The sequence below is a fragment of the Macrotis lagotis genome, chromosome 6 (genome assembly GCF_037893015.1).
Source record: "Macrotis lagotis isolate mMagLag1 chromosome 6, bilby.v1.9.chrom.fasta, whole genome shotgun sequence".
NCBI lineage: Eukaryota > Metazoa > Chordata > Mammalia > Peramelemorphia > Peramelidae > Macrotis > Macrotis lagotis.
Genome location: NC_133663.1, coordinates 41,564,917 through 41,584,040, shown reverse-complemented (window position 1 = coordinate 41,584,040; position 19,124 = coordinate 41,564,917). Strand labels below are relative to the sequence as shown.

The 19,124-nt window shown below is 40.7% G+C and overlaps 1 protein-coding gene and 1 long non-coding RNA gene across 7 annotated transcripts in view; one reads left to right on the top strand and one right to left on the bottom strand.

Moving 5' to 3' along the window:
* The window catches only part of FXR1 (FMR1 autosomal homolog 1), a 65,312-nt gene extending 54,573 nt beyond the window's left edge, over window positions 1-10,739 (bottom strand). For 3 of the 6 annotated variants that reach the window (XM_074190999.1, XM_074191000.1, XM_074191002.1), the window contains exon 1: window positions 10,521-10,738. In XM_074190999.1, the coding sequence (XP_074047100.1) occupies window positions 10,521-10,571 (51 nt within the window). In that variant the 5' untranslated portion in view covers window positions 10,572-10,738. Of the gene's footprint in view, window positions 1-9,510; window positions 9,531-10,520 lie in introns of those variants that run through there. The other 3 variants (XM_074190998.1, XM_074191001.1, XM_074191003.1) reach the window with 2 other exon arrangements.
* Window positions 10,740-11,089: 350 nt separating this feature from the next.
* Window positions 11,090-17,899, top strand: LOC141491620 (uncharacterized). The gene is made up of 3 exons (XR_012469669.1): window positions 11,090-12,767; window positions 15,328-15,467; window positions 17,145-17,899. It is a non-coding gene; the product is annotated as an uncharacterized LOC141491620 (long non-coding RNA).
* The last annotated feature ends 1,225 nt before the right edge of the window (window positions 17,900-19,124 follow it).

The window sequence follows — 19,124 nt, the reverse complement described above, 5'->3', positions numbered from 1 at the left end:
TACCTAAGCTCCCCAAAATATTCAAGCTCCCCAAAATATCCAAATGAACTATATTATATAGTGTTTTGTAGTTTTGTTTAAAGACAGAACTAAACAATTAGAGAAATGGTAATTGCTCAAGTAGACTGAACCAATTATTTTCTTTAAAAATGACACTATTACCTAAATTACTTTATATCAGAACTCAGTGACAAACAGATCAAGACTGTCAAGAAAAATCAATATAGTAAGAAGATACAATTATCAAAACTTTATATTGGTTAAAAATTGGTAGAAAATGTTTGGTAAACAATATGCAGAATCACACAGGCAGAGACTATCAGATGAACTATGCATACCTACTATGCATATATGCATATACTACATGCAAAAGAGATCTAAGAAAAGGACTCATGTAGAAAAATATTTGAAAAAGCTCATCTGTGGAAAAAGAAAACTGAGGGAAAACCTATTATGTATATTAATGAGATGGATGACTATGAATTTGAGTCCCTGGGTCACTTTTCTGTTTCAGTCCCTGCCCTGGCAGAGCCAAGTGCCCTGGGTCCAACCAGAAGAGATTACTTACAGGATAAATGGGAGGTGGTTCCCTCAAAGGGAAAGTACTAGGAATTTCGATCTGTGGAGAAAGAGTTCTTTGCAGGTGATGCTTAGCTGAGATTCGAAGGAAGCTGTATAAAGTATTCCAGGCATGAGGGACATTGGAGAGCTGAGCAGTCTGTGATCAAAGAAAGTAGGGCAGCTAGATGGATAAGAGCAGCGGCCTTGGAGTCAGGAAGACAGGGGTTCATATCTGGCCTCAGACACACTTAACTAGTTGTATGACTTTGGACACTTAACCCTAATTGTCTCGTATTTAGGGCCATCTCTGGAGGGCAAAGTGAGGCTGATGACTTAGCACAGCATCCCCTGACTCAAATCCAATTCATCATCTCCTTAATGTCATGGTCTTCAGTAAAAAAAAAACATCAGTCAAAGAAAACAAATCTCAGAACAGGTTCATGAGACTGGTCTAGGACTGGAAAAGTAGGAGGAAGTCGGGTTTTAAAGGCCAAACAGAGGATTATATTAGTTGATCCTAGAAATGATTAAGGAGCCATAGGAGTTTAATAGCATGTGTTGGGAGGGGGCTGGGTAGATATATGGTCAGACTAGCAATTTTAGGAAGATCCCTGTGGCAAACAGTGGAAAATGAATTCTAGTGATCAATTAGATGAGTCCAGGCTTGAGATCAGAAGGAACTGCACTATAGTGGTAAATATGAAGGTACAAAGACTTGGCACAGATAGAGCAGCAAGTCTGACTGACGGATAAAATGGTGATACCCCAAACAAAACATATAATATATATAGTATTAAAGGAAGTAAGAAATTACTTGTTAGATCCATGGATAAGAACAGTTTTCAACTCCACAAGAGAATTGAAAGAAGGTAAAATGGCCAGTTTTTATCAATAAAATTAAAAAGATTTTACACACAAAAGCCAATTCAGGTAAAATGAGAAGAGAAACAGGTGAAAATCAGTAACACATTACCCTGAAAAAGGTCTCATTCCAAGATATGTAGTAATGTCTATGAATTAATTATATATGTAAATTATATATAGATATATCTAGCTATCTGGAACCAAGTCAAATTTATAGTAAGAGCCATTTTCTCAATTGGGACTATTAAATATAGCAAAAAAAGGCAGTTAGGTGGCACAGTAGATAGATTCCGGAGGACCTGCATTCAAATCCAGTCTCAAGATACCTGACACTTGCTAGCTGTGTGACCTTTGGCAAATCTTTATCTGGCCAGTGGACCCAGACTACTCTGGAGGAGAAAGTGTAGGTGGGGACTTGGTGCAGCATCCCTCACTCAAACTCAATTCATGTGCTTGTCACGGCAAGACCTCTCAGAAGATGTCATGATCCTCTTCAAGAACAAAGGTCAAACATCATCATCATCATCATCATCAAAAATATGAACAGGATATTTTCAGAGGAAGAAATCTAGGCTACCAGAAGCCATATGAAAAAAAACTGCAATAAAAATAAGGAACTAGGAAAAGAAAATACAATATACAAAATCCATAGCAAGTCTTTATGTGGTAGCCAAAAAAAGTGGACCTACCAATTGGGAAAAGCTTATCAGAGTAAGGGTATTTGACTTTTTTCTTTAATTTTTTTATTCATTTAAGGCAATGGGGTTAAGTGACTTGCTCAAGGTCACACAGCTAGGTGATTATTAAGTGTCTGAGGTCAGATTTGAACACAGGCACTCCTGACTCCAGGGCCAGTGCTGTTTCCATTGGGTCACCTAGCTGCCCCAAGGTATTTGATTTAAACAAAAATCATGCCCTAAGAAATAAGGCATAGAATCAGTTTCAGAGAAACTTGAAAAAACTCAAGATGAATTGATACAGAGTAAAGGGAGCAAAAACTAGGAAACCAACTGTGCCACTACCATCCTCTCTACCTCTTCCTATGAGATCTTCCTAAAGGAGATCAGAGGTGGAAGGAACCTTTGCATTTAGAAATGAAGAGGGAGGGAGGCAAGGTTCCCAGCTGAAGCTGAGGGCAGGCAGGGGGAGGAGTCATGAAAGGATTTGAGGAGGGATTAAAAAACCTTAGAAAAACTGCAGTAACCAAGAGATAGTAATTGGAGATAAGGAGCAGAACCTAGCAGCAAGGAGGGTCCAGCTGAGATTGTTTAACAAGTAGCATGTGAGTAGAAAGGCAAAGGATAGTAGGAGTAATCTGCTCTCTGACAACTGACAAACTCTGCTATTCATTCCCTGACAATGGCCATAGACATTTTCTAGGTATAGAAGGTCAATGTAGGAATCTTGTTAAGTGTGATAATACATTGGTTTTTGCAAGGCAAAAATTCAATTCAGGTCTGCATGCGTCTGAGGCTGAATTTGAACTAGGGTTTTTCCTGATGCCAGGGGTCAGTCCTCTAATCCACTATGCCCACCTGATTATCCATTTCAAATTAAAATGGTTTTCTTTTTGTTTTGTTTTTTATGAGGCAGAAGGTATTTTGGTCACTTGGAAAAACATTTTAATTTTATTAAGTTTCCATCTGTACAACATCTACTTGAAGTTGTCCAGTACACAGGGAGTCTAAATTAAAGGTTGAGAGGTAGAAGTAGCATAAAAAAAAATCTGAATATAATCCACTTAGATAATTGAATACATGGGTACTGATGAGATTATGAATTAAATAATATATAAAAGAGTGATAAGGACATACCCTTTGGGGAATGACCTGAAAAAAGACTCAGGAGGTCAGTAGGAAAGGAATGGTTAGTAAGATAGGATAATCAGGATTACCTGGTATGTAAAAAAGCCTAGTGAAAAAAGAGCATCCAAGAGAAGAAGCCAAAGAACATCATCAAAACTTGTAGAGAAGAATGAAGACTGAGGAAATGTCATTAAGACTGGCACTTTAAGCCCTACCAATCAAAATTCCAAAAAATTACTTTAATGAGTTAGAAAAGGTTGTAAGTAAATTCATATGGAGAAATAAAAAGTCAAGAATTGCCAGGAGCTTAATTAAAAAAAAGTGCAAAAGAAGGGGGCTTAGCCCTACCTTATCTAAAATTATATTATAAAGCATCAATCAGCAAAACTGTCTGGTATTGGCTAAGAAATAAGAGTGGTGGACCAGTGGAATAGACTAGGTGCAACAGCAGGAAACGATTATAGTAATCTGCTGTTTGATAAACCCAGAGTCCAGCTATTGGGATAAAAACTCCCTCTTTGATAAAAACTGCTGGGATAATTGGAAGTTAGTATGGAAGAAACTTAAGAGTAGACCAGCACTTCACATCCTTTACCAAGATAAGATCCAAATGGTTACAGGATTTAGACATAAAAAAAAACAATACTATAAGCAAATTAGAAGATCAAGGACTAGTTTACCTGTCAGATCTATGGAAAGGGAAGCAGTTTATGACTAAGGAAGAGTTGGAGAACATCACCAAAAACCAACTAGATGATTTAGATTACATTAAATTAAAAAAAGCTTTTGCACAGATAAAACGATTGTAACCAAGATCGAAAGAAATGCAGTAAATTGGGAAACAATCTTTACAACTAATGATTCTGACAAAGGATTCATTTCTAAAATATACAGAGAACTGAGTCATATAAAAAAGAGCCATTCCCCAATTGACAAATGGGCAAAGGATATGCAAAGGCAATTTGCAGAAGCGATCAAAGCAATCCATAGCCATATGAAAAATTGCTCTAAATCATTAATTATTAGAGAAATGCAAATTAAAGCTTCTGAGGTACCACCTCACACCTCTCAGACTGGCCAAGGTGACAAGAAAGGATAATGATCATTGTTGGAAGGGTTCTTGAAAATCTGGGACACTATTACACCATTGGTGGAGCTGTGAACTCATCCAAGCTTTTTCTGACTCCAGGGCCAGTGCCACCTAGCCCCCCCCTTTTTTAGGTTTTTGTAAGGCAAACGGGGTTAAGTGGCTTGCCCAAGGCCACACAGCTAGGTAATTATTAAGTGTCTGAAACCGGATTTGAACCCAGGTACTCCTGACTCCAGGACATCCAAGCTTTCTGGAGAGAAATTTGGAACTAAGCCCAAAGGGCAACAAAAATGAGCATACCCTTTGATCCTTCAATACCACTACTGGGTCTATACCCTGAAGAGATGATGAAAAAGGGTAAAAACATCACTTGTTCATAGCAGTCCTGTTTTTGGTGGCAAAGAATTGGAAATCAAGTAAATGTCCTTCAATTGGGAATGGCTTAGCAAACTGTGATATATATATGTATGTATATATATACATAGATATGTGTGTATACATACATACACACACACGCACGCACGCACGTGCCAATGGAACACTATTGTTCTATTAGAAACCAGAGTGACAGGAATTCAGGGAAGCCTGGAGGGATTTGCATGAACTGATGTTGAGGTGAGCAGAACCAGAAAAACACTGTACACCCTAACAGCAACATGGGGGTGATGATCAGCCTTGCTGGACTTGCTCCTTCCATCAGTGCAACAACCAGGGACAATTTCTGGCTGTCTGCAATGGAGAATACCATCTGTATCCAGAGAAAGAGCCGTGGAGTTTGAACAAAGTTCAAGGACTATTCCCTTTAATTTAGGGGGGAAAAAAGATATCTTATTGTCTGATCTTGTTATCTCTTATACTTTTTGTTTCTTCCTTAAGGAAGTGATTTCTCTCTCATCACACCCAATTTGGATCAATGTACAACATGGAAACAAAATAAAGACTGACAGAATGCTTTGGGGGGGGGGGGGGGATTGAGAGAAAAATTGTAAAATTCAAATAAAATCTTTACAAATAAAAAAAAATTTAAAAAGATTGGCACAGCTCAGTTGAATGATGCTTAGAAGCCAAACTACAGAGTTAAGAGAAGGAAAAAGGAGGCAGCACTAATTGTAGATGGCCTAACAAGAACTTTAGCCAAAAGGGGGGGTGGGGGTGGGGGTGGGAGAGGAAGATAGTAGAGATAGGTTAAGTGAAGAGTTTTATGAGGAAAGAGAGGCTTGAGGAGGGATGAAAAGAGATTTGGGAAGAAATGCTGTAGTGAGTAGAATAAACAGTGGATTAGAGGTGTAAAAATGATTTCCTCAGTGCAGTGAGGGCCCAGCTGAGGTTAGATAACAAATTGTAGTAAACCAGTCAGCACTCTCCAAACCACTCAATTATGCTGACTACCTATACAACTGCAAAGTAAAATGTCTTGGGCGTAGGGATTGTCACTGATTTTTTTGTGCCCCTAAAAGAAACCAACAGGTGCAACAATTTATCCCTTCCCTAGACCACCATTTGCTCACAACCAATCCAAGAAAGACATAAGGAGGTACAACTCCTCCCTTTCTTTCCTTCTCCCAAGACTGACCAGATCTCATGAAGACAATCAATTTGTTTGGGATCATATCATCAACAATTCCTGCAGATGAGATGGAGGACCTCAAGGTCTTAACATCTATTCCTACACTGACTGGTCCATAAATTCCTCAAATTATTACCATCATCTAATCTAGAGATGTAACCTCAGGATCCCCTGGGGGCCTTGCCACACTGACCCCAGGAGTTGAACTTTCTTTTTAAGGTAATTTCTTCCAATTAAAAGATAACTTCCTGGAGAGCAGGGACTAGCTAGTTTTGTTTTTTGTTTCCAATTTGTTATCACCATCCTTTAGTATATCTTAGAAGGATAGATGCCTAATGGTTTATTCCTTTATTTACACAGTTGGGATAAGTAAAATTGCCATACCAGATAGAAATAACATTAGAAGCAAGGAGATCAAAAGTAAAGCTATGGCACCAAAACATCATTAAATATTAAAATAAGTTAAAAACAAAATGCCCTAGAGGAAAATTACGTATTTTAGAAATTGTCTATTTTGTTGTTTTGCTTGATGATACTTATTTATTGTAAGGACAGTTTCTTTGACACTGACTATTAAAAAACAAAATCGGAGAAACTGTAACAAAGTTTTGCAGTCCATAAAGGAAATATTCAAAGTCTTGGTTTACTTCACTTCCAAAGTGTGGTCAACAATCCCTGAATTGAACTGTCTTATCACATCAAATTAGATCATCTTGAAATTCTTTGTAAGCAAACAATCATATAGTAAGATATTAGGTAGTGATCAGACTGGAAGGGGGCAGCCCCATCCTTATGCTACCTATTTGTAAAGTGAAAAGAGATTGGAAAGGAAATACAAAATCCCAAGAAGTAGAAAAGAGAACAGTGAACCCCTCAGCCAAAAGAAATGAAATGTGGGTGCCAAATTCTTCAGATATTTGTCCAGAGCAAATCATTCTCATTGCCCCTACCAACTAGGGGCAACTATGCCAACTCAGCTTTAATAGAGGGTTAAAACTGATACTTTTTTTTAACAATAAAAAACTTTTTTAAAAACTTCCATATATATAAAATTTTCACTCCTAGAACTCAATTATCAAGCTATTACTGTACAATTCCATTTATGTCAGGTTGACCTTAGAAGAAGCCATACTTTGTCTTTCAAAAGGGTTCATCATTTTCTGGGTCATGAATTTTCCCTTTTGCAGTCAAGACCCCTTCTAGATATGTTTGTAAATTCCTAAAAATGCACAGTACAAATCAAACCAATTAATTAGGTGAAATAGTTATCAATTAAGAAAACTTTTTAAAGATAAATCTGTGACCCTTTGTGAAGAATAGTGATGACAAGTAGAGAGGATAGCCCCTAAATAAATGTGACCAACCTACTCAATAGGAACCTTTTCTACTTCCTTCAGTTTGCTTCACAGTCAAAAGGATAATATTAAAACTTGCAAATATATACCCACCAACTACATTTACAAGGTGCATTAAAGTGCAGAAAAGACCAACTGGACTGATTCATAAAACAAGTACATAAAGAGGTACTGCTTATGCTCAATTTTACAGATGAGGAAACTGAGGCTCAAAACAGACCCAGCTATTAAGTATATGGAGCAAAGAATGTAGAGTACATAAAACAATTTAAATTGAGGCCTTATTTAAAAGGCAGCATTTCCATACATTGCAACTTACAAGCTTTTACTTTAAAAAAAAAAAATCCATCTTTTGTGTCTCTAAAAGTTACACATCTTAACCATTTGGTTTCAATTTTTGCACTATAAAAAAATCTGTAAGAATCTTATCACAAAACAAAAAATGCAAAACTTCATGATTTTAGAGGACTACCTATAAGATATCGGATTGATATGCAACATGAATTATTGGGAAGTTGTTCTCTCATTTTTGACAGGTATGTGAATAAAGATTGATGAGAATTTAGAGATAGGTCCTAAATAGAATCCTGGAAAGGGATTCAATTTAAAAAATTGTCTTTTTATGTGCAATCACCAGTTTATGTAAAATTTGTATTACCTATCTTATGGGAAGTGAGAAATAAAAATATTAGGAATAAAACAGAAATAGATCAATATATTTCTTTTACACTTTTAATTTCTTAGAATTTAAATGTACAATTAAGTGGAGCACTATGTAGTGGAAAAAGCACAAGACAGAACACTTAGGTTAAATATTGGTTCCCTTTCATAAGTCATTTAAAAAGTTTCAGCATCTCAAAAATACTTTACAGCCTATTTCTTGGAGAGTTAGGAACAAAGCTTAGTGATGATTATAAAATGTAATGCCAAAATTTCTAAAAGGCATGACATGGATACCTAAGTATTTTTCTTCAAGAGCTCAGCAAGAGAATTAAGGTATTTATTTTTCTCCGATATGCTAATTTTTGATGGGGAATGTACTAAAGGCAATGAACAAGAGTAAATTTGTTGAAATATACATAATTTTTACTATAGATAGCTAGCTAGTCTATCATAATTAACTGCAGAACTATTTCAATTCTTTAAATTTTTTTTTTAGGTTTCCACAAGGCAAATGGGGTTAAGTGACTTGCCCAAGACCACATAGCCAGGTAATTTTTAAGTGTCTGAGGCTGGATTTGAACTCAGGTACTCCTGACTCCAGGACCCGTGCTCTATCCACTGCACCACCTAGCCGCCCCTTTTAAATTTTCTTAATAGAAAATCACATTGTAATATTTTAAAACGAATTTTACCAAGTAATCATGTATTCTGGATTTCTGAACTAAATGTCAAATTATAGTTGGAATCCCAAGCTTTTATATTTATACATATTTACATATGTACACATGTGTTTACATGTATACATTTTAGGAGCTTTTATATTTATACATGTATATATTTTAGGAGCTTTTATATTTGCATGTATTTACACGCACATGTGTTTACATGCATATATTTTAGGAGCTTTTATACATACATATTTACACATATACATGTGTTTACATGTGTACATTTTAGGAGCTTTTATATTTGTGTGTATTTACACACATACACACGTGTTTACATATACATATTTTAGGAAAAATTTAAAAAGCTACTTAAGGAGAGCTTCAAATTTCATGTTATCAACTTGGCATTCTTTCCCTTAGCAAGGACACCATGGAAACTTTTTTCCTACATAAGCATTAAGTATAATGTGACCTAACTTTTAACCTCTCCCTAAGCCAAGTGTACCTTTTGGTAAAATGTTGGAAAAACCCTCAACGCTAATGATATAGATTATTTCCTAGAACTTCTCCGGATAATAAAAACAGTAAGTAATACTCAAATCTAAATTTCCCCCCCATGACAATTCCTATTTTACAGACAAGTAAAACGAAAAGTGAGATGAATTGATCGAGTTGAGGTAAAAGCTGGAGTTGGGATTTCAAGCCCAGTATCTTTATGCTACAGTTAAGTTGAGCCTCAAGAATACTCAAAACACAATTGTCCTAAGGCATTTCACAAGGTTTTAAAGGGTTAATCTGAAAAGGAAATTTGAATATCAACAAAAGATTTTCCCCTTGCACTTTTTCCTCATTCTTCACAATTAGTCTTTAGTCCTTTCCCAGCATTTGTAACCAAATCGAAGAAAACGTAAGTTTCATCTCTCCTAAAATACCTTACTTCTGAAAATGCTCTTCCTATCCGTCCATTTAAAGCCCTAAAATCGCATAAAAGCCCCGTCCGCAGCAATGTGGGCCCCCTCTAAAGACTGCATTTGCTCTGGGGCTGCCCCCCCCATCCGAGGGGGCTCCCCGCTCCACGGCCCACGTGGTGGTCTCCAGATGCAGTTACGAGTCTGGAGAGAAACGCACACCATTGTCTGCGGCGGCGGGGCGGCGGGGCCGCGCGGGGAGCCCGGGCCGGGCCGGGCCAGGCCGGGCCAGGCCGGGCCGAGCCGCCGCCGCCGCCGGGCCCGGCCCCGCACACGCCGCTCACACACAAAGGCCGGGCCGGGCCGAGCCGGGCGTGCCCGCGGCCGCCATGGGGGGTGCGCGGCGGCCCGGCCTCCCCGGGGAGCCCCGGGCCTGGCCGCGATCCCGCCCCCCGGGGCCAGGCCGGGGGCCCCTCCGCGCCGCGGCCGCCACAAAAATAGCCCGGGCTTAGGCCGGTGACGGACGGGCGACAGCTGGGGGGAGGGTCCCCTCCATCGGGGCCGGGGGCGGGGCGCGGCGCGCGGCCGCGGCGGCCCGGGAGGGTCGGGGGCCCCCGGGGCGCCCCCCGTTAAAGCCCCGGGGCCCCCGCCGCCGGGCCGCCCCCCGCCCCTCCCGGGGACGCGTTCCGAGGCCCGGCCGGCCCGGCGGGGCAGGGCGAGGCGCCGCGCGGCCCGGAGGCCGGCCCAAGGTCACCGCGCCGCCCGGCCTCCCCGCCCCGCGGCGGCCCGCTGAGCGCACAATCCCCCGGCGGCGCGGCCCGGCGCGGCGGGCGGCCGGGGGGCCCCGGGCGGCCGCGGCGCCGAACGGAGCCGGGGCCCGAGACCGTTAAACCGCGGCCGCCGGCGGCGCCGGGACGCAGGGCCCGGCCCGGGCCGCCCGCCCGCCCGCGCCCCGGCCCGGCCGCCCGCCGCCCCCCGCCCGGCCCCGCGTCGCCTCCCGCCGCCGCCCCCCGCCCGGCCCCGGCCGCGGCCCGGCTACCTTGTAGAAAGCCCCGTTGGAGCCGCGAACCTCCACCGTCAGCTCCGCCATGTTGGAACCGCAAGGGCCGCCGGGAAGGGGTTCTAGAAACTTTCCAACCAGAGGGGAGGAGGGGGGAGGGGCGTAGAGGAGGTGGGGTGAGGGGCGGGGGGGGAAAACAGGGCGGGGACTGGGGCTCCCCCGCCCCGCACCCCGGGGTCTCGCCGCGCCGCCGCCCCCCCGGCCGCGCCCGCCCGCCCGCCGCCCAGCCGGATCCCTCCGCCCGCCGGGCCTCAGCGCGCCGCGGCCGCAGCGTGACCCGCCGGCCGCCTCCGCCCGCCGCCCAGCCGAGAGCCTGCGAGCCCGCGGGGGGGGGGGGGGGGGAGCGCCGCGGGGCTGGGGGCGGGGCCGGGGAGGCCGCGGGGCTGGGGGCGGGGCCTGCGGGGGCGGGGCCTGGAGGGGCGGGGCGCCGCCGCCCGGCCGGTCACGCGTGCCCCCGGCCCCGCCCCGCCTCGGGCCTGCCCGGGGCCCCCCCCCCCCCCCCCCCGGGGCCAGGCCGCCCCGCCCCGCCCCGCTCCGAATTGCCGAGGGCCGGCCTCGGGGCCCCGGGCCCAGCCCTGCCGGACCCGAGCCCGCCCGGGCCGCCTTTCAGCACTCGGAAAACCTGTGTTTTCTAGAACTGACCCCAGGGAGGCTGCGGCCTTGAGCCCGGCAGAGCCCCCTGCGCCAAGGAAGGGACCCCCGGAGCCTCGGGCCCCCCGGAGCCTCGGGCCCACGTGCGCCGCATGCGATTTAAAGGGATCCGAACAGATAAGATCAGTAAACAGAAATAAAAGAAACCTAAATCTTAGAAGGAAAATGAGGTCAAAACCGGGGAACCCTCCTCTAGCAAAAAGCAAAACTCAAAACATCAGAACGGAGTGGCTTCACGCAAAACTGGGCCTCATTTTGTGGAATGAAAAACCTTTCGCAATTAACAGGCTGGCTGTCTCAGTGTAGAACAACCTGAAGCGTTTAGTTCATTTTTCTGTTCTTTTGTTGAAGATTATTTTGTTCTTGTGTTAACAGAAGCATTTTAAAGTCATTTTTTTTCTTTTTAATCTGCATTTCAAGAAATCTCTGAGATGTTACTATTAATATTAAATAGGAGATTCTCTCAATGAATCAATATTCATCTCATTTGATAAGGCATTCCAAAATGAGCCTGCCCAAGACAGAGCTAGGAATGCTAAGACTGAGCTTCAAATTGTCTGACAGAACCTCTAGGCCTCATTTCTAGAAGAATAAGCCAGGAGCTAAGTATTTAAATACTTGACTTCTTTTGCACAAAGTGCAAAAATGCTTGGGTGTGGTCTCATTTGGGTTCAAGAAGGTGTGAACAAATTCACAAAAGGACTGGCTCTGACCCAGATGTATTAAAGGGACAAAAAAAGATTTATTACATGTTACTGGGCTTAGCAAAAGCTACAAGAGAGACAGACTGGAGGCGGGGAGCTGATCCCCCCCAGGGGATGAGCCAGGGAGGAAGGATGAGCAGAAAGGAAAGAGCAGTTACCAGGCTGATCCTGGGGGAGAAAGCCAGGGTTTATTTAGGGCTGGTACATGAGCTGGGAAAGGGCTAAGAGAGAAACTGGGTTTACATCTCAAAGGAGCTGAAATATTGACACCCCTTTGTGGCACAGCTCTCCAGGAAGAGTTTCCAGGTGGCCCACAATGGGGCTATTTATCTAGATAACAATGGGATGAAAATCAGATGGCCACAGGCTATGCAAGGCCATCCCAGAAGAAAATATTTGGTCTCTGTCTAATACTTCCTACCTCTCAGGTGAGGGAGGTTCGGTTATCCTCTGAGGGATCCCTCTTCAGAGAAGTTGTGACTTCCCCAGGGTAGCCCAGCCTTAGGGTATCAGAGGTGGGCTTCTGAATCTAGGTTTCTAATACCCTTGGCCCTTTCTAATTTTCCAACAATACCTATAACTTTCAATCCCGTCTTTTTCAGCCAAGACTTCTCTCCCACACTCAAGCGACAGATCTGGATTTTATAAATGACTCATCTGGCATAAGGATGTTTCAACTGTTTCTCCAATGACTGTTTGGACATCTTTTATTTTTATCATTAGTTTGTTACCATACCAGAAAATTAGTTGGAATGTCCGCATAGATATTAAAGAAAATAACATGGGGCCTAATGAGTCTAAGTCAGTGGAATTGAGATTGAACAATATTGCCTAACAGCTTTGGAAACAGCTACTCCTTTAGTCTCCTAGGGTGAGTAATGATTTATGACAGCTTAAAGGAATATGGGTGGGGGTGGAAACACAGATTTTTTTTATTTTTGTTTTTCCAACAAGCCCCTGTTCTTCAGGCTAAGGGGTCTCCCTAAATCTGTGCTCCCTAAATCTGATGTGACCTTCCCAAATGCCAACCCTGCCACTTAAGAGCCACAAAACCTCAAGGAAACCATCTCACCTAACTGGGCCTTTCTTTGGTCATCAATAAAACCTGAAAGTTGGATCAGATAGGCCCTGGATTAATCAGGATGAGGACTAATGGCAAAACTAGATTTGAGGGCTTATGTCCACTGTTTGTTGAAGTTTGGTAACCCAAAGCTCCAGTCCCTCTATAGGTCACTGATTGAGCTGTTTGACACAGTACAAATTCCATAACCTTTCTGGGTTAGAGTTTTGGAAGGTACAAGATGGGGAAGATGCAAGTTGCCAATATTTCCTCCTTTGGCGGTTTTAAGAGTTAAAATGAGATGATCATAAATTTGAAAGGCTTATATGTAAGATTAAATCTAAAGATATAAAAGATTATTATTATATATGCTATTATATGTCCTTTGTGCCCAGGGTCATACAGCATGGATGGATGGATGGATGGATGGATGGATGGATAGATAGATATAGATAAATTGATGCTAGATAATAGATAGATAGATAAACACATTTAATATAGTGGAAGCTGTTGTGTGATTTTTCAACTCCGCATGACTGTTTTGACAAAGATACTGGAGAGAGATGCCATTTCCTTCTCCAGTTTGTTCTCATTTTATAGAAGAGGAATCACAGGACAGCTAGATCACACAGTAGATGGAGCACTGGCCCTGGAGTCAGGAGGACCTCAATTCAAATCCGAACTACCTTTTTCCAACTACTTTCCTACCTTTTTACCACCATATTCCCACCTAGTTTAGAGGGCTAATTAAATTTTTTAAATTTTTTTTATTTAAGGCAAAGGGGTTAAGTGACTTGCCCAAGGCCACACAGCTAGGCAATTATGAAGTGTCTGAGGTTGGATTTGACCTTAGGTCCTCCTGACTCCAGGACTGGTGCTCTATCCATTTCATCACCTAGCTACCCCCTAGAGAGTTAATTATAGATAAATAGATCAATAATCTGAAACTTCCTAAATACAATTAAGATATTTGGAGTCTTGTGGTAGAAACAAAGAAAACTAGAAACAAAGCAGATGCTCACTGAACAAATTATAATGCAATGAATGTTACAGAATATACACAACCATAAGAAAAAATGATGAAGAATTTAGAGAAACTTAGACTTAGATGAACTGATACAAAATGATTGAATCAACAGAAACAGGGGAATTTTTTTTTAGGTTTTCCCAAGGCAATGGGGTTAAGTGGCTTGCCCAAGGCCACACAGCTAGGTCATTATTAAGTGTCTGAGGCCAGATTTGAACTCAAGTACTCCTGACTCCAGGGCTGGTGTTCTATCCACTGTGACACCTAGTCGCCCCATAGGCAATTTTATGTAGAAACATGGATATAGATAATATATTATATATATATATATAATATATTATATATATATATACTCTTTACAGAGAAAGCAAATAAAATTATAAAACTGAAATTTAAAATTTCTCTTAAAAAATATTGCCTAAATAGAGCACTGGCCCTGAAGACCTGAGTTCAAATCCGGCCTCAGACACTTAATTGTTACCTAGCTGTGTAACTTTGGGCAAGTCATTTGACCCCATTGCCTTGCCAACCCCCCAAAAGAAAACATAAGACTTTCCCATTGGGCATCACATAGGAGGTTTCTCAAGGCAAGAATGACTTTGACTAAATTATCAAATACTTCATAAATCAAGGTAGGGTGATCTAAGGATCACAAATGGGATTATGGGAGGGAGTCATTGTTTTAAAATTAAAACTCAAAAAGAACAAGAAAAGGAAGTCTATTATTGCTGATATCACAAATAACAAAACAAGGCTCCATAATTCAACATTTTTTTGAAATACTTTTGGAAAGGCTAGTTGTTATGGCTATATGATAAAGGAATATACTTGGATAACAAAGCTAAAATAGAAAGTGGTTTTGGGTTGCTGGAGAAAAGAATGTAAGGGTTGGGAGGTCAGAGGGTCTAGGGCCCAATCCTGGGTGGGCACAAGTTATCATCTGCTTAACCTTAGGCATCATTTGCCTGAGCCTCCATTCCTCTTCCATCAGAATAGATAGACTCCAAGATCCTTTCTGCTCTAAAACTATGATCTTATGGGTTCTAATTGATAGAAGACAATCAATGAAAAATTAAGAATAAATAACTTCAGAAATGTAGTGAGATTTAAGAAAAACCTGAGTTAGGAAAAATTAAAACTCAGATTTATATACAGCATGTTAATATTTTATAAAAGCATTATATGTGTGTGTGTGTGTATAAGCATACACATTTTTGTGTATGTATGCATGTGAGCATATACCCATATTTTTGTTCAGTCATTTCAGTTGTTACCCCATTTGGGGTTTTCTTGAAAAAATACCACAATAGTTTTTGCCATTTCCTTCTCCAACTCATTTTACAGATGAGGAAACTAAGGCCAACAGGATGAAGTGACTTGCCCAGAGTCATACACCTAATAAGTGTCAGTGACTGGATTTGAACTCAGGCCTTGGCTCTGTATCCACTATGGCATCATCTAGTCATCTGAAAACACAGACACATGTAAGTGTGTATATTGTCTCCTATGATGTTACAAGGGATCTGTGATGAGACAGTTGAGAGTGAGGGAAGTCAAGTAACTTGCATTAAATCACACAGCAGTAAATATCTGAGGCAAAATATGAACCCAAGTTATTCCTAAACAATCTACTCTAATTATGACTAGAAATAATAAAGTATAAAATATAATTCAAAATAATAAACATTGAATATTTGAGATATACCATAAAGAAAAATATAAATCATTTATGTATAAAGATGATTATAAAACATATTATGCAGAATTAAAGGAATTAAATAATGACTTAAATGATTAAAGTTTTAATGCTTTGGGTGATATTTTAATGCTTTAATAAAAGTGGCAATCTTAAACATTAATTTTTAGAATTCTATAGATTAAATTCTATATTGACCAAAATGCCAAAAGCATAATTAATGGGACTGATAAAACAATAGCAAAATTCATATTGAAAAAATAGGTGGAGAAATATCAAGGGAAATGATGAAGAAAAAAGTTATAGCAGGACTAGAATGACCATATCTCAAATTATTTTACATAAAAGTGTCAAACATGTGGACCCTATGATATTCCCAAAGCAACTCAACCAGATTAAAATGTAATTAGGAAATATTTTGACAAAATAAGAAATACAGGGTGGCTAGGTGGTGCAGTGGATAAAGCACTGGCCCTGGAATCAGGAGTACCTAGGTTCAAATCTGGTCTCAGACACTTAATAATTACATAGCTGTGTGGCCTTGAGCAAGCCACTTAACCCCCATTTGCCTTGCAAAAAATAAATAAATAGTACAACATAATATTAACATATGGTTTTCTAAGTCAATAAGCAGTCCCCAAGGAACTTGCCCTCTGGATAGTTCAATGAGACTCCTTTCTATTTTAGTTGGATACCACTGCTATAAGAGCAATCAATTATAAATATTTTTTTACAAGGCAAATGGGGTCAAGTGGCTTGCCCAAGGCCACACAGCTAGGCAAAATTATATTTTTATAAAAACTTATTTGTAAAAAAATTTTTGTAAAAATCTGATATTTCCATGCTTTCAGAATTAAAGAACAAATTAAATCCTCCTACCTCTTAACAATCCATGAACTGTATTCAGGAAAATATTCAGAAAAATCATGTTGTTGTTCACCTGATTATATCAAATTGTATTATTTACATATATGAGTATATAATTAATATATATGTATATTAGTTATATTGAGTACAGCACTTTAACAGTATCATCTTTAGGCTTTTAAATATTTCAGATGGAATTCCGTAGCCTTCACATGCTTCCTAAGGCCCACTTGACTTCATTCTCTAGGATGTATGGCTCTAGATCAGTGAGATTATTGGGGACATTAAGATCTTTTATAGTTCTTCCGTATATTCTTGCCACCTCTTCTTATTCTCTTTCACTTCTGTTAAATCCCTAACATTTGTCTTTTTTCATAATCATATTTTTCATGAAATGTTCCCTTGATAGCTCTAAATTTTTTTTGCAAGGCATTGGGGTTAAGTGACTCACCCAAAGTCACACAGGTAGGTAATTAAGTATCTGAGGTTGAATTTGAACTCAGATCCTCCTGACTCCAGGACTGGTGTTGTATCCACTGTGCCACCTAGCTGCCTCTTCCTATGACTAATTTTTTAAAAGGTTTCTTGTCTGCTCCAGTACAGGGCAAACTGTTCAACATCACAACAATACAAATCTATGCTCAAACCACCAATGCCAAAGAGGCCAAAGTTATTCATTTCTATGAAGACTTCATCTTCTAGAAATAACACCCAAAAAAAGTCACAAAGATCATAGGGAATTGGAATGCCAAAGCAGGAAATCAGAAGATAATTGGAATAACAGGAAAGTTTGGCCTTCGGGTACAATATGAAACAGGTCAGCGACTACTAGAGTTTTGTTAAGAAAACTCTCAGATCTTTTTTCAACAACCCAAAGGTGACTCTACACATGGACATCACCGGATGGTCAATATCAAAATCAGATTGATCATATGAACCAAAGGATGGAGAAACTCTATAAGGTCAGTTAAAGCAAGACGTGGAACTGACTGTGGCTCAGATCCTGAGCTTTTCATTGTAAAATTCAGACTTAAATTGAAAGCCATCAGACTACATAGGTATAACCTAAATAACATGTACAGGTGATAGATTTAAGGGATTCAATCTGGTATATAGAGGGCCTGAAGAATTATGGACAGATGTTCAAAAGACTTTTGGGGGCACAACAACAAAAACATACTAAAGGAAAAAAAAAGCAAAATGGCAATGAGGATGCAGAAAGAAGGCAATGGAAAGGAGAAAGGAAAAGATAGATCCAACTGAATGCAGAATTCTAGAGAATAGCAAGGGAGAGGGGTTTTCTTTAATGAGCAAGGCAAAGGAAAACTTGTACAAACCAAAATAAAAAATGACACTGGATAAAGACTAGAAAAAAACATACTTGTTTTGGAGTCAGAGGACCTAGATTCAATGCCAGCATCTACATTTACTACATTGAGCAAGTAGCCTTCCCACTCTGGGACTCAGTTTCCTCTTCTGTAAAATGAAGGGATTAGACTAGATAGCCTCATTTCCTTTGAGTTCTAAATCTATGGTTCCCCCCAAGTTATATAACCAGACATTCCCATAGGGGCCCATATTGGGCCTTAATGTCTTCTTTTGACCTTTGCAGGTCCAAGCATAGGAAGTTATTAGCTACATTTTCCTCCAACTTTTTTTCCAGAATAGTTGGAAAAATTTACACCTATATTTGTCTCCCACAGCTCTTCCCACATTGACTATTTCTGGGTTACATTTTTTTTTAATTTGCCAATTTTCTTGTGTGGAGGTGAAAGAAACTTCACAGATGTATTAATTTACATATCTCTTAATAGTGATTTTAAAATGTTTTGTTGTTTCTGGGGCACTTATGTGGTGCAGTGGATAGAGCACCGGCCCTGGAGTCAGGAGGACCTGGGTTCAAATCCGACCTCAGACACTTAATAATTACCTAGCTGTCTGGCCTTGGACAAGCCACTTAACCCTCTTGCCTTGAAAAAACAAAAGAAAAAGTTTTGTTGTTTCAAAAGAAGAAAAATTTTTTAAATTATTCAAATTCTTTTCTATGGTGCAGTGCTCTTGATGTCATATATGTTGGACATCAGATTTTTATCAGTAACAGTTGATACAAGTCTTTTTTTCCCACTCAGTGTTTTCTTTTCTGTGTTGATTTTTTTGTATAAGAGGTTTTTAGTTTTATGTAATCTAAACAACCTATTTAATATCTTTTTTTTCTTTTTTTTTTTTGTAAGGCAATGGGGTTTAAGTGGCTTGTCCAAGGCCAGACAGCTAGGTAATTATTAAGTGTCTGAGGCCGGATTTGAACCCAGGTCCTCCTGACTCCAGGGCCGGTGCTCTATCCATTGCGGCTCCTAACTGCCCCTATTTGATATTTTCTTATTACTTCTATCCTGTTAAGTTAAAAATTCTTGTCAACTATTAGACCTTTACCTCCTTCCATATGATATTTTCATCATATTACCATTGACATTCAAATCAGAAATTCTTTTGAAGTTTATTGTTATCCCATAAGATTCTGGTTTAAGGGCAGCTAGGTGGTGTAGTGGATAAAGCACCGGCCCTGAAGTCAGGAGGACCT